We start from the raw sequence: 15,713 nt of genomic DNA, 5'->3' as shown, positions 1-15,713 counted from the left end.
AGTGACTGACCATAACAGTCCATGCATCTCAGACCAAATGCTGGAGGAAGTCAGCAGGCCAGGCAGCACTTATGGAAAAGAGCTAACAGTCAAAATTTCAGGCCAAGCTATGCCCTGTGTGCATACCTCCTATCCCTAATATACCACTCGAACAGAAATTTGCTCACAATCACGCTGAATAGTGTGGCAAAATCATCAAAACAAAATTGTTGTTATAAATTAATCATTCCCAAGGCATCATATTTGCATCAATCTGTATCATCAAGATATCCTCTCCTCACTGAGACACTCTGAACTACTATATCCAGCATTCTATTTTATGTAATTACTGTGTTTTGCATTTCACTATTGATAGAAAATGCTTCATTTTCTCTCCTCTTTCTTCATTCATTTGTCTGCATTTAAACTTTTCAGTGAGATCGGCTATGTTTAATAAACCTTCATCTACCTCTCATATACAGCACCAACAGCATCTGTGTCATTTGGATGTTCTTGAAATGTACCCAATCACAGACAATCGTTCTTATTTTTCCCTTTTATGTAAACAATCTTGTTTTCTCATTTTTCCCCAATGATGAAAGTTCATTGATCTGACTCTTCGTAGACAGTGTTTTACCTGCTGGGTATCTTCATCATTTTCTGAAAATAGATACTGCTCCAACTTTTCCCCTCCATCAACAAATAAGATTCTTAATCCACGTATTCCATCCACATTAAGACCCATTTTAACACTATGCACTAACCAACATTTCAGCTATGTCTATTAATAATACTTCTCTGGCTGTTTAATTTTATGTGATGCATCTTGACCATAAATACCTCGGAGCAGAATTAGGCTATTCAGCCCATGCATTAAACCATTCCATTGTGGTTGATTTATTATTCCTCTCAACCCCATTCTCCTGCCTTTTCACCGTAACCTTTGATGCCCTTATTAGTCAAGAACTTATCAACCTCTGCTTTAAATATGCCTAATGACTCAGCCTCTACGATGTCTGGGGCAATTAGTTTCACAGATTCACCACCTTCTGGCTGAAGGAATTCCTCATTTCTGTTCTGAAGGGGCGCTATTGTATTCTGGAGTTGAGGTTACTATGTTAAAGATCCTAAAATTTGTGCGAAAATGTAATTTATGCAGGAACTGGTAGGTGGAAAACACCTGTCGGTTGTAAAAATCTGTTGATTTCAAGTTGAGGGATATACTCTTAATTCTGATGAGTTACTTCACCTCAAGTTCAATTGCCATTCAACAATACACATGGATGCAGCCAAATGAACCAGTATTCTTCCAGGGCCAAGGAGCAAAACACGGTACCAATGGTCACACAGCACGTGTAGTTACGATATCAGTAAAGCATACAGACACACAAAAAACTAGCCAAAATCCCTGAGTGCCATGAATTGTAGATTAATGGTGCAAGGGATGTTGTCCTGAAGCAAGCGCGCCGCGGTAAGGAATCCAACTTGTCTTTCACCGAGCAAACACTGCAGGACAGCACCCCGAAGGGAGCGACGGGCTCCAGCTCATTCCCGCACCAAAAACATCTTTTACTATGTTTTTGCTTTCAGACGACACTTGCCAGTTTTATTGTTTTATTTGTAATAAAATAAGCAGTACTGAAAAGGAAAATAGTAGGGAATTATTTTGTATTTTTATCGTTATTTGATCAATATATAACACTCTTTGAAGAGTAAGCAGGGAATCAGGGGCGCATGGGCAGTATTTACACGAGTGCTTCGCCGGCAATTGTCAAGTGCGCAAGCGCAATGTATTGGATCGTAGGAACGCAGGCGCAGTCTCGAAGGCCGGCTAGGTTTTCGGTGCGCAAACGCAGTTCGGGAGGTCGGGATGTGTCATGGCTTCGTCGTTTGGTTTCCGTCATGTCTTTGGTGCCCTCCGGCCAGCGTTTACTGCGAGGCAGACAATCCTATACACTCAGATTAGGGAGAAGAAACGATGGATGAAGTCCTACGTATTGCTGAAGGAAAGGAAAAGGAAACTGGAGGGTCCTCCACCACCCAAGCCCCGGTGCGTATGAGTGAGTGTGCCAGCCCTCGGTCACCGAGGTGAACGGGTTGGGTCCTGGGGTGGGCGAGCGCCTTAATCGGGGTGAAATGTTCTGAGAGATAATTGTACTTTGCAGATCATGACGTAGAATTGGAATCCGTTTAAGTGAAGCAAAGTGCAGAAATCTTGAGAGTTTATTGGACATGGCGCAAATCATAGAATTGGAGGTGTATGCAGTATCAGACTTAATCTACATATAGAGTGCCTTAGTGCATGTATGAATCTACGTATAGAGTCGAGAACAGTACCACACAGAGCATGATTTTTTAGAATAAGACCATAAGGATAAAACCATAAGGCCCATCTTCTCCACCATTTCATCATGGCTGATCCATTTTCCTGCCTTCTCCCAGTAACTTTACATGGCCCGACTAATCAACCTCCGCCTTAAATATATCTAATGACCTGGCCTTCACAGCTGCCTGTGGCAACCAATTCCACAGATTCACTGCCCTCCGGCTAAAGAAATTCCTCCTCATTTCTGTTCTAAATGGATGTCCCTCTATTCTGAGTCTGTGCTCTCTAGTCCTTGACTCACCCACCACAGGAAACCTTCTCAGCATCCACTCTATCTAAAGACCTTTCAACATTCGATGGGTTTCAATGAGATCCTCTCATTCTTTTAAATTCCAGCCAGTAAAGTCCCAAAGCCATCAATTGCTGCTCATGATAAGCCTTTCATTCCTGGAATCATCCTCTTAAACCTCTTCTGAACCCTCTCAAATGTCAGCACATTCTTTATTAAATAAGGGGCCCAAATCTGCTTGCGATACTCAAGGTGAGGTTTCACCATTGTCTTAGAAAACCTCAGCATTATATCCTTGATTTTATATTCTAGCCCTCTCGAAATGAGTGTTAGCATTGCATTTGCCTTCCTCACCATGGACTCAACCTGCAAATTAACCTTAAGGAATCCTGCACAAGGACTCCCAAGTAGCTTTGCCAAGATTTTTGAATTTTCTTCCCATTTAGAAAATAGTCTACACTTTTTATCCTTCTGTCAAAGTGCATGACCATACACTTCCCAACTCTGTGATTTGCCACTTAATTGCTCATTCTCCTAATCTGTCCCAGACCTTATTCAGACTACCTGCCCTTCTACCTATCTTTGTATTATCTGCAAATTTGGCCACAAAGCCATCAATTCTAGCTTCTGTAAAAAGAAGTGGTCCCATCACCTAACCCTGTGGAACACACTAGTCACCAGCAGTCAACCAGAAAAGGCTTCCTTTATTCCCACACTTTGCCTCCTGCCAATCACACAAAGATTGAATTGGTTTCTATATGTTAAAGACTCCTCACGAATGTAAGTTTTTGAAATTCTGACTCATCCAAAATGAAATAGTGGACAAGTAATGAGGCATGCCAAAGGTGAAGTTCAGTGGTAGAGCTATTTGCTATCAGTGGAGCCTGAGCTCTTGTCTGTGAATAATGTCAAAATTTAATGGAAAGAAGATGAAAGGCTCATGCCTGACTTCTTCACATTGTGGTGTGAAGCAAGAGAGAACACGCACATTCTAGAAAAGCTTTGGCTATGTAATGCAATAAACCGCAATTTAATGTGTTAGTAGTTTGATTCATGATGCATTCTGCACTCAAAATGTATATAACACCGTGAGAATGGAAAAGAAAATCTATTCTGTTATATATGTGATTATCCTATTAAGCTGCTGGGACCACTGAGTAGATGTACATCAGAGGCTTGGATTCCCCCTCCTCCCCCCCCCCCCCCCCAAGTGCAGCCAACTGATAGACTGTACCTTGAAGTAGTGAGGTGTGATTCTCATGTCATATTTTTCATTTGCTTGAGGGAATGTAAACTTCAAGTACAGACAAAAGATATGACAAGGGCAAGAAAATTACTGTAAGAGACCTCTGGGATATCTTGTCTGAATTGAAAACAATGGTGATATGTCAGAAATCTTAAGACAGGATGCATTATTTAACATAAATATGCTTTAATTAAAATTATTATATAATATGTTTGAATTGTATTAGGAAAGAATGTTGTATGGAACTGAATTTTAAATATTTTGTTGCATCATTAGATCGCAGCAGCCAAACTGGGACTACCATGCTGAAGTAGAGGCCTTTGGCTATCGTCTTCATGAGAACTTCAAATTGGATCTTCTCAAAACAGCATTCATTAATCCCTTTTACATTACCCCCGAGGAAGCACAGCAGCAAGATCTTAAACTTGACAAAGAGAACATAAAATTAAATCTCAAAGACAATCGGGATTTATCTGAGAGAGGCTCAGTGTTCGCCACTGCTTATCTCCAAGACTCTTTTAGTCGTGCCTATCCAAATTTGCCTGATGACGGTATTCAGGCACTTACTAGTTATGTCACAGGGTCACAGGTTGTGTGCCATGTTGCCAAGAACTTGGCCGTGGAAGACTTGGTACTAAGTGCAGAGTTCCCAGTGCCACTGGAGGTTTTACAGAAGACATTCTTTGCTATTGTTGGAGCTTTGATTGAGAGTAGTGGAACTGAAAAAGCCAGCTTATTTATCCGGGTAAGTTACTGGGTAGGCTTGGGGATTGTACATGTAGAATGTAAAAAAAGACTGTAGTGGAAAGTAAGCACTGTGTCACAACTTGTATTTGGTCAGCATGCAAATGTATAACACTGGTTGTTTCTATTCAAAGTAATTTTATTATTGAAGTATATATATGTCACCATATAACCATATAACAATCACAGCACGGAAACAGGCCATCTCGGCCCTCCTAGTCCGTGCCGAACTCTTAATCTCACCTAGTCCTACCTACCCGCACTCAGCCCATAACCCTCCACTCCTTTCCTATCCATATACCTATCCAATTTTACCTTAAATGACACAACTGAACTGGCCTCTACTACTTCTACAGGAAGCTCATTTCACACAGTTATCACTCTCTGAGTAAAGAAATACCCCCTCGTGTTTCCCTTAAACTTCTGCCCCCTAACTCTCAAATCATGTCCTCTCGTTTGAATCTCCCCTACTCTCAATGGAAACAGCCTATTCACGTCAACTCTATCTATCCCTCTCAAAATTTTAAATACCTCGATCAAATCCCCCCCTCAACCTCCTACGCTCCAATGAATAGAGACCTAACTTGTTCAACCTTTCTCTGTAACTTAAGTGCTGAAACCCAGGTAACATCCTAGTAAATCGTCTCTGCACTCTCTCTAATTTATTGATATCTTTCCTATAATTTGGTGACCAGAACTGCACACAATATTCTAAATTTGGCCTTACCAATGCCTTGTACAATTTTAACATTACATTCCAACTTCTGTACTCAATGCTTTGATTTATAAAGGCCAGCGTTCCAAAAGCCTTCTTCACCACCCTATCTACATGAGACTCCACCTTCAGGGAACTATGCACTGTTATTCCTAGATCTCTCTGTTCCTCTGCATTCCTCAATGCCCTACCATTTACCCTGTATGTTCTATTTGGATTATTCCTGCCAAAATGTAGAACCTCACACTTCTCAGCATTAAACTCCATCTGCCAACGTTCAGCCCATTCTTCTAACCGGCATAAATCTCCCTGCAAGCTTTGAAAACCCACCTCATTATCCACAACACCTCCTACCTTAGTATCATCGGCATACTTACTAATCCAATTTACCACCCCATCACCCAGATCATTTATGTATATTACAAACAACATTGGGCCCAAAACAGATCCCTGAGGCACCCCGCTAGTCACCGGCCTCCATCCCGATAAACGATTATCCACCACTACTCTCTGGCATCTCCCATCTAGCCACTGTTGAATCCATTTTATTACTCCAGCATTAATACCATCGGTTGTGACTGAACCTTCTTAACTAACCTTCCATGTGGAACTTTGTCAAAGGCTTTGCTGAAGTCCATATAGACTACATCCACTGCCTTACCCTCGTCAACATTCCTCGTAACTTCTTCAAAAAATTCAATAAGGTTTGTCAAACATGACCTTCCACGCACAAATCCATGCTGGCTACTCCTAATTAGATCCTGTTTATCCAGATAATTATAAATACTATCTCTAAGAATACTTTCCATTAATTTACCCACCACTGATGTCAAACTGACAGGTCTATAATTGCTAGGCTTACTTCTAGAACCCTTTTTAAACAATGGAACCACATGAGCAATATGCCAATCCTCTGGTACAATCCCCGTTTCTAATGACATCTTAAAGATCTCCGTCAGAGCTCCTGCTATTTCTACACTAACTTCCCTCATGTCTGATGGATAGGGGAATCAAGGGATATGGGGACAAGGCAGGGACTGGGTATTGATAGTGAATGATCAGCCATGATCTCAGAATGGCGGTGCAGACTCGAGGGGCTGAATGGTCTACTTCTGCACCTATTGTTTATTGTCTATCCTGTCAGGACCCGGAGATTTATCCACTTTTAAATTTCTTAAAAGCGCCAGTACTTCCACCTCTTTAATTGTCATAGGTTCCATAACTTCCTTACTTGTTTCCCACACCTTACACAATTCAATATCCTTCTCCTTAGTGAATACCGAAGAGAAGAAATTGTTCAAAATTTCTCCCATCTCCCTCGGCTCCTCACATAGCTGACCACTCTGATTCTCTAAGGGGCCAATTTTATCCCTCACTATCCTCTTGCTTTTAATATAACTGTAGAAACCTTTCGGATTTACTTTCACCTTATTTGCCAAACCAACCTCGTATCTTCTTTTAGCTTTTCTAATCTCTTTCTTAAGATTCCTTTTACATTCTTTATATTCCTCGAGCAATTCCTTTACTCCACGCTGCCTATATCTATTGTAGACATCCCTCTTTTTCCGAACCAAATTTCTAATATCCCTTGAAAACCATTGTGCTTTCAAACCTTTAACCTTTCCTTTCAACCTAACAGGAACATAAAGATTCTGTACCCTCATAATTTCACCCTTAAATGACCTCCATTTCTCTATTACATCCTTCCCATAAAACAACTTGACCCAATCCACTCTCCCTAAATCCCTTCGCACCTCCTCAAAGTTAGCCTTTCTCCAATCAAAAATCTCAACTCTAGGTCCTGTCCTGTCCTTCTCCATAATTATATTGAAGCTAATGCTATTGTGATCACTGGACCCGAAGTGCTCCCCAACACATACATCTGTCAGCTGACCTATCGCATTCCCTAACAGGAGATCCAACACTGCCCCATCTCTAGTCGGTACTTCTATGTATTGTTGCAAAAAACTATCCTGCACACATTTCACAAACTCTAAACCATCCAGCCCTTTCACAGAATGAGCTTCCCAGTCTACGTGTGGAAAATTAAAATCTCCCACAATCACCACCTTGTGTTTACTACAAATATCTGCTATCTCCTTACACATTTGCCCTTCCAACTCACGCTCCCCATTAGGTGGCCTATAATACACTCCTATCAGTGTTACTACACCCTTCCCATTCCTCAATTCCACCCAAATAGTCTCCCTCGAGGAGCTCTCTAATCTATCCTTCTAAAGCACCGCCTTAAGATTTTCTCGGACAAGCAATGCAACACCTCCTCCTCTGGCCCCTCCTACTCTATCACACCTGAAGCAACTAAATCCAGGAATATTTAGTTGCCAATCACACCCTTCCTGCAACCATGTTTCACTAATAGCTAAAACATCATAATTCCAGTTATCAATCCACGCTTTAAGCTCTTCCACCTTTCTTACAATGCTCCTAGCATTAAAATAGATACATTTAAGATACTCTCCACCCCCTCCTCTCTTTTCATCCCTAACAATGCATTCAAATTTATTATCCTTTTCTTTCTTCTCCCCTACATCTTCGGGCTGAGAGCATCCCTTCTCCATCACCTGCCTTTCCTCCCTCACAGATTGTCTATTTACTTGCTCTACTGGTGAACTAACCTCTTCTCCCATGATTTCCTCAAATTGATTCCCGCCCCCCCCCCCCCCCATCTTACTAGTTTAAAGTCTGCCCTGTAGCCCTAGCAAACCTCCCCGCTAGGATATTGATCCCCCCAAGATTCAAGTGTAACCCGTCCTTCTTGAACAGGTCACGTCTGCCCCAGAAGAGGTCCCAATGATCCAGAAACTTGAATCCCTGCCCCCTGCTCCAATCCCACAGCCACGCATTCATCCTCCACCTAATTCTATTCCTACTGTCACTGTTGCGTGGCACAGGCAGTAATCCCGAGATTACTACCTTTGCAGTCCTTCTTCTTAACTGCCTTCCTAACTCCCTCGTTTCAGGACCTCTTCCCCTTTCCTACCTATGTCATTGGTACCTATATGTACCACGACCTCTGGCTCCTCACCCTCCCACTTCAGGAAATCTTGGACGCGATCAGAAACTTCCCGAACCCTGGCACCAGGGAGGCAAATTACCATCCAGGACTCCCGATCACCTCCACAGAACCGCCTGTCTGAACCCCTGACTATCGAGTCCCCTATTACTATGGTCCTCTTCCTTCTATCCCTACCCTTCTGAGCTACAGGGCCATCCTCTGTGCCGGAAGCCCGGCCACTGTCACTTCCACCAGGTAGGCTGTCCCCCCCAACAGTACTCAAACATGAGTACTTATTGTCAAGGGGTACAGCCACCAGGGTACTCTCTAGTACCTGCCTCTTCCCCTTCCTGACCGTGACCCACCTATCTGCCTCCCGTGGCCCCGGAGTGACCACCTGCCTGTAACTCCTCTCTATCACCTCCTCACTCTCCCTGACCAGGCGAAGGTCATCGAGCTGCAGCTCCAGTTCCCTAACTCGGTCCCTCAGGAGCTGCAGTTCGGCGCACCTGGCGCAGATGTGGACGTCCGGGAGGCTCGGCGACTCCAGGACCTCCCACATCCGACACCGAGAACAACAAATTGCTGTCCTCACACTCATACTTCCCGAATAACTGAAAATAACAAGAACTAAAAGATAAGCCTACTGTGCCCTCTTCTGCCTAAGCCCCCTGAGCCCAAGCCCTACACTCTGCTCCCGGCACACTCCGCTGCCCGCTTCTTAAGGCTGCGTTCTTTTTATATCTTCCCTCCTTCCCAGGCCTCCTCACGCGCCTGCGCAGTCCAGCCTCTCAGAACTCCGATCTGAGACACAATTGGACAACTTGAAAATACAACCCTGCGATTCATCTACTTGTGGGCAACACAACAAATTATAAAATAGTAACTATAACAGGATCAATAGAAGATCAGCCTGAGTGCAGAAGACAACAAACTGTGCAAATAAAAATAAATAGCAAAAAAAACAAGAACATGAAACAGTGTGATAAAGAGTCCTTGAAAGTGAGATCATTGGTTGTGGGAACAGTTTGAAGATGGGGCAAGTGAAGTTGAGCTTAGTTATCCCCTTTTGTTCGAGAGCCTGATGGTTGAGGGGTAGTAGCTGTTCTTGAACCTGGTGGTGCATGTCCTGAGGTCCTTGTACCTGCTACCTGATGGCAGCAGCGAGAAAAGAGCATGGTCTGGGGTGGGAGCAGCATTTCGTGTAGATGGGCTAATTGGTTGGGAGGGCTTTATCCATGATGTACCGGGCCAAATCCACTGCTTTTTGTAGGAGTTTTCTTTCAAAAGCATTGGTGTTTTCATACCAGGCTGTGATGCAGCCAGACAATATACTCTCCCCCACACACCTATAGAAGTTTGTCAAAGTTTTGGGTCAAACTCCTGAGGAAGTAGAGATGCTGCTGCGCTTTCTTTGCAATTGCACTTGCGAACTGGGTCCAGAACAAGTCCTCCAAGTAGTAATACCCAGGAGTTTAAAGTTACTAGTCCTCTACACCTCTGATCCTCCAATGAGGACTGGGCTATGGACTTCTAGTTTCCATCTGACTCTATGTGCTCTGTTGTTTTCTTTCATCAGGCACTACAAATGCTTGCTGTTTTTGTCAGTCACGTGAAGGATGGCTTGAACCATCCAGAATTCATTCACTTATAGTATGAAATGAAAGATAATTTAACTTGTTAAATCCATGCTAGCCCTTTGTAGGACAATTCCATGGGTCATATTTCCTCTCATTTCCCTGTACCTTTGTAAATTGTTCTTTCTCACTTGCCCTTCAATTTGCCTATGATTCTTTTGCCCCTCATTCATACTGAGGAGTAACTTTGGAGAGCCGGTAACTTCCCAGGGCATCTGTGAAATCTGGGAGGGCACTGGAGCACCAGGCAGAAACCTCTGTACTGAAAGCAACATGGGGGCAGCTCAAGGTCACAATGAAAGCTGAGTCTGGGGAGCTAGGAGGCTGCAGCAGCATTTACTGCACTGCTAAGAATTGTGCATAGTTTGTTTGATTCTAAAGAAAATGGACTTTGGAATTTATTGTCCTCTTCTAGGACTTCCTAATTACTCAACTTATCGGCAAAGATCTATTTGAGATTTGGAGTGTCGTTAATCCCATGGGACTTTTGGTGGAAGAACTGAAGAAGAGGAAAGTGCCCCTCCCTGAGCCCAGGTTGACCAGGCAGTCTGGGTCCGGCACTGTGCTTCCGTTGTATTTTGTTGGACTGTACAGGTAGGGAGAGAACTTGTTACCAAACAGATAAGAACATGCAAACTGTTGCATTAAGAATTGTGTAAATCAGTGGTGTTATTTTATTCCGTTTTTTTTTGTCCATATATTCTTTCCTGCCAATAGTGTGGATATAAAACATTGATAATACTTCACTGAAGAATTACTGAAAAGTTGGGCACTTCTCCAGAATAAAGTTGAGGAGACTTGTTGTTAACTAAATAGAACATTGAGGGTAGGGGAGGAGTATGTAGTGAAATACTTACTTGTCACTATATCACTGGGTGGTGATATATACTTTAACTAACATTCTAATCCACATCATTTGAGAGAGAAAGCCAGTTGCTTTATGAAGTAACAAGCAAGAGAAAATTTTCAGATGCTGGAAATCCAAGAAAGACACACAAAATGCTGGAGAAACCCAGCATCTAATCGAATTCGTATGGCAACTTGAGAGGGAGAAGAACAAGTCAGATGTATCAGTGGAATAAGGGAACGACAGAGGCATGATAGAGATGTTGCCTGGCCTGCTGGGTTCCCCCAGCATTTTGTGGGTGCTTTATGAAGGTACTGGTTTAGTGGTGGCAGAGTAAGATGAGGTGTTGCTGAGTGCACCTCCTTGGTGATAGGTTTTAAGACTTTGGACTCCAGTACATGGAATATACTATTTTGCACAACTCAAAGTAAACTTATTATCGAAGTACATATATGTCACAGTATACAACCCTGAGATTCATTTTTTGAGCACTTAATCAATAAACCTATAATGGAATAATAAATTCAAAGTAAATTTTATTATTAGAGTCACCACATAAACACCAAGATTCTCTTTCCTGCGGGCATACTCAGTAAATTCATAGAATAGTAACTAAACAGGATCAACGAAAGATCAAGTAGAGCATAGAAGACAACAAACTGCAAATGCAAGTTTAAAAAAAACAGTAAATAACGAGCATGAAATAACAAGATAAAGAGTTCTTAAAGTGAGGTCATTTGTTGTGGGAACATCTCAATAGATGAGTGCAGTTACCCTCTTTTGTTCAAGAGCCTGGTGGTGCGAGTCGTGAGCCTCTTGTACCTTCTACCTGATGGCAGCAGCAAGAAAAGAGCTCGGCCTGGGTGCTGATGATGGACGCTGCTTTTCTATGACAGTGTTTCATGTAGATGTGTTTCTTACAACAGTGTTGCAGGGAGATTAGCCATAACATAATCAATGAGATGTTGCACCAACTTGGGCATTCAACCAACGTGCAAATACAAAAAGAAAGAAATAATAATAAAAAAACCAATAAATATCAAGAACATGAGGTGAAGATTCCTTGAAACTGAGTCCATAGGTTGTGGGTTGTTGGGAGTGGTTTAAACTAATATAGCAGAGGGATAGGAACCAGGATGATAAAGGTGAGGATGAGCCAGCAGGTTTACAAGTAGATGATGGGTATAATATGAATGTAAGGAAGGACAAGCCAGTGATTGGGTACAGATGCAGACAGAACAAAGAGTTCAATTGTACCACAGAGGCAAAATTCAAAAGGGTGAAGAATGCAGGACTGGAGGTGCAGTATTTAAATGCACATAGTATTCTGAATAAGGTTGATGAACTCATGGTATAATTAGAGATTGGTTGGTATAACATGGTGGCCATCACTGAGTCGTGGCTGAAAGAAGGCCATAGTTGGGAGCTTAATGTCAAAGGATATACTTTGTATTGAAAGGACAGGCAAGAAGGTATAGGTGGTGGTGTGGCCTGTTGGTAAGAGATGGAATGACATCTTTAGAAAGTGGTGACATAGGGTTAGAGAATATCAAAATGGGTGGAGTTAGAAAACCATTATGGGAGTCATATATAGGCCTCCAAATCATAGCTAAGATGTGGGGTTGAGATTGCAAAGGGAGCTGGAAAGGGCATGTAATAAGGGTAATGACACAATTGTAATGGGGGCTTCAATATGCAAGGAGATTGGGAAAATCAGGTTGGTATTGGATCGCAAGAGAGGGAATCTGCTGAATGCCTATGAGATGGCTTTTTAAGAGCAGCTTGTGCTTGAGCCTATTAGGGGAAAGGCCATAGCATTGAACAATCAGGCTGAATTTGGCTAATTCAAGTTAACATTAGTTCAGTTGAAAAAAGCTTAATGATTTCCTGAAATTAGTCCTGTAGATGGTAAATATTATGGTTATGAATGCACTGTCGATGGATATTCGGTTCATGTTTGGTATCTTTGAAGACCCAGCAAGTTGGTTGTACTTGGCACTTCTCATCCCAGTTAGTATGGTATTTTTATCCTGGGAGGTTCTGAAAGGAGTTGATCACTTGAAATCATTAGTGAGCATTCAACAATTAATTCCAAAACTTTTTAATGAGAGAAACACAAACTGGCAGAAGTGCAATTAAATTTTTAATGATAATTATACAGTGACAACCACATTTTATGACAATTAATTTTGAACTGGAGAGAAAATGAGCTGACTCATCAAGAGGGATGATGTGCGAAATGGACAGGACACAACTTGTTATCAAAGCTCAATTAGAATAGCTGGAGGAATCAGATCGACACTTAGAGCAAAAAAATTAAATAAGCGACACAATGCTTAGGAGAAAATGCGTGTTCCAAAACTGAAATGCTCTTTGAATGTTCCACAGATGCATTTTAATTCTACTGTTTAGTGTATTGCCTGAACAACCAGCTCTTTGTTTCCGGTTGACCAGCTAATAGTTGTAAACACAAGAGATTCTGCAGAAGGGTGGAAATCTTGAGCAGCACTCAAAATTCTGGAGTAATGAGGCATGTCAGGCAACATGTATGGAGGAGAATTAACAGTCAAAATTTCAAGCTGCAGTCCTTCATCAGGACTAGAAAGGAAATGGGGACAGAAGCCAGAATAAGGTGGGGAGGGGAGGGGAAGGAGTACAAGCTGGCAGGTCTCCAGCACTTTGTGTGTATTGTGCAGGTGGTGTGTGAGACCAGGTGAGGGGGAAGGTGGATAGGTGCAGGAGGGGAGATGCTGAGAGGTGAGGGTTGGAAGAGAAAAAGCAGTCTGATAGGAGAAGACAGTGGAACACTGAAGAACGGGAAGGAGCAGGAGCACTGGAGAGAAGTGATGAGCAGGTGAAAAGAGAATGGTTGAGAGGGAAACCGGAATGGGGAATAGCAAAAAAAGAGAATTGGGAGGGGGGGGGAAATTATTGGAAGTTAGATAAATGGAATGGTTTTTGAAGCTGCTACTTTTTATTTTATTTATATATTTTGAGATACAGCACCTTCTGGCCCAGCGAGCCACACTGCCCAGCAACCCACTTAATCACAGGATAGTTTACTATGACCACTTAACCTACTAGCCAGTGCATCTTTGAACAGCGGGGAGGAAATCAGAGCACCCAGAAGAAACCTGTACAGTTCACCGGGAGAATGTACAAACTCTGTAAAGGTGGTGCCAATCAGCTTCTGATCTCTGGAGCACCTCGAGCCGTGTCGCTCAGTTTTAAATACCATTTTATCAAATTATAGCAGTATCTGTTGTGCATGTAGTATTGGACATGTTGATATGCTGGTGCACTGGTGAATTGTTATTTTTAAAAGCTGTTTAACATTTTGTTGCAGTGATAAGCAGCTAATTGCAGAAGGACCTGGTGAAACGATATTGGTAGCTGAAGAAGAGTCAGCACGAGTGGCACTGCGTAAATTGTATGGCTATACAGAAAGCAGACCACCTTGGGATTACTCGATTCCCTCAAAGGAACCTCAAGCAGTCAAGGCTTTGAGCAGTTAAAGCAGCGTCAGCCTGTGTGATTCACATCTGAGTATTACTTCTCTTTTGTGACTTTAACCATTGTGTAAACTTCAGAATTTTGTAAAAATAAAAGAATTTTTAAATCAATTGTCAGTACTTACTAAAAATGTATTTGTCAGAAGTCTAAAACTGTGTGCAGTTCTGAGAACCGAGTACTTACCCCTGTTTATATAGAGTGGTTGTTACACACACTGCCACATTAGTTTGCAAAGTAAAGCCTTGGTTCAAGGGCAAGGAGGTACAGGATAACTGGAGATGATTCTGCTGTAGGGTTGTGAATCTTTAGAATCCTCTCACCCAGAGAATTGTGGAGATGATGTTACTGAATGTAGTTAAGGTGGATGTTGTTCCTTTTGTATTAATAGTAAGATTCTTGGCAGTGTGGAGGATCAGAGGGATCTTGGGGTCAGAGTCCACAGGACGCTCAAAGCAGCTGTGCAGGTTGACTGTGGTTAGGAAGGCATACGGTGTATTGGCCTTCATCAATCGTGGAATCGAATTTAGGAACCAAGAGGTAATGTTGCAGCTATATAGGACCCTGGTCAGACCCCGCTTGGAGTACTGTATTCAGTCCTGGTCGCCTTATTACAGGAAGGATGTGGAAGCCATAGAAAGGGTGCAGGGGACATTTACAAGGATGTTGCCTGGATTGGGGAGCATGGCTTATGAAAACAGGTTGAGTAAACTCAGCCTTTCTCCTTGGAGCAATGGAGGATGAGAGGTGACCTGATAGAGGTGTATAAGATGATGAGAGGCATTGATCGTGTGGTTAGTCAGAGGCTTTTTCCCACGCCTGAAATGGTTGCCACAAGAGGACACAGGTTTAAGGTGCTGGGGAGTAGGTACAGAGGAGATGTCAGGGGTAAGTTTTTACACAGTGGGGAGTGTGTGGAATGGGCTGTCGGCAACGGTGGTGGAGGCGGATACGATAAGGTCTTTTAAGAGATTTTTGGATGGGTACATGGAGCTTAGAAAAATAGAGGGCCATGGGTAAACCTAGTAATTTTTCAGGTAGGGACCTATTCGACATACCTTTGTGGGCCAAAGGGCCTGTATTGTGCTGTAGGTTTTCTATGTTTTGTGCCTTGCGGCGCATTCAGCAACAATTCTACTATTTCTGTAGCATTTGACTTTTTTTTTTATGAGGCTGAGTTGCTAACTCAACGTTCAACCCAGCACGGATGGAAAGTGTGCAAGGAGCCAGCCGGATTCGAACCGGGGTCCATTCACCTCGAAGTTTGGTGCTGATGCCACTACAGAACTGGCTGGTAAGGTGGATGTTGGAAGACATTTAAATGAAAAGTAAGTTAAGAGATTTGGAAGGAGTAAAAAGTGGTATTGAGGCCAATGAGTGATGACAATGTTAAATGGCTTGAAG

At 42.6% G+C, this 15,713-nt stretch overlaps 1 protein-coding gene across 1 annotated transcript; it reads left to right on the top strand.

Annotated features, from left to right (window-relative positions):
• The first annotated feature begins 1,821 nt into the window (after nt 1-1,821).
• mrpl44 (mitochondrial ribosomal protein L44) lies at nt 1,822-14,422 on the top strand. The gene is made up of 4 exons (XM_059994616.1): nt 1,822-2,029; nt 4,117-4,585; nt 10,368-10,546; nt 14,146-14,422. The coding sequence occupies exons 1-4, from the start codon at nt 1,857-1,859 to the stop codon at nt 14,312-14,314; spliced, it is 990 nt and encodes a 329-aa protein (XP_059850599.1). The 5' UTR covers nt 1,822-1,856; the 3' UTR covers nt 14,315-14,422.
• Nucleotides 14,423-15,713: the final 1,291 nt, after the last annotated feature.

Source organism: Hypanus sabinus, chromosome 2 (genome assembly GCF_030144855.1).
Source record: "Hypanus sabinus isolate sHypSab1 chromosome 2, sHypSab1.hap1, whole genome shotgun sequence".
Lineage (NCBI taxonomy): Eukaryota > Metazoa > Chordata > Chondrichthyes > Myliobatiformes > Dasyatidae > Hypanus > Hypanus sabinus.
The sequence above is the reverse complement of the archived record's forward strand: the minus strand, read 5'-3'. Positions and strand labels throughout refer to the sequence as shown.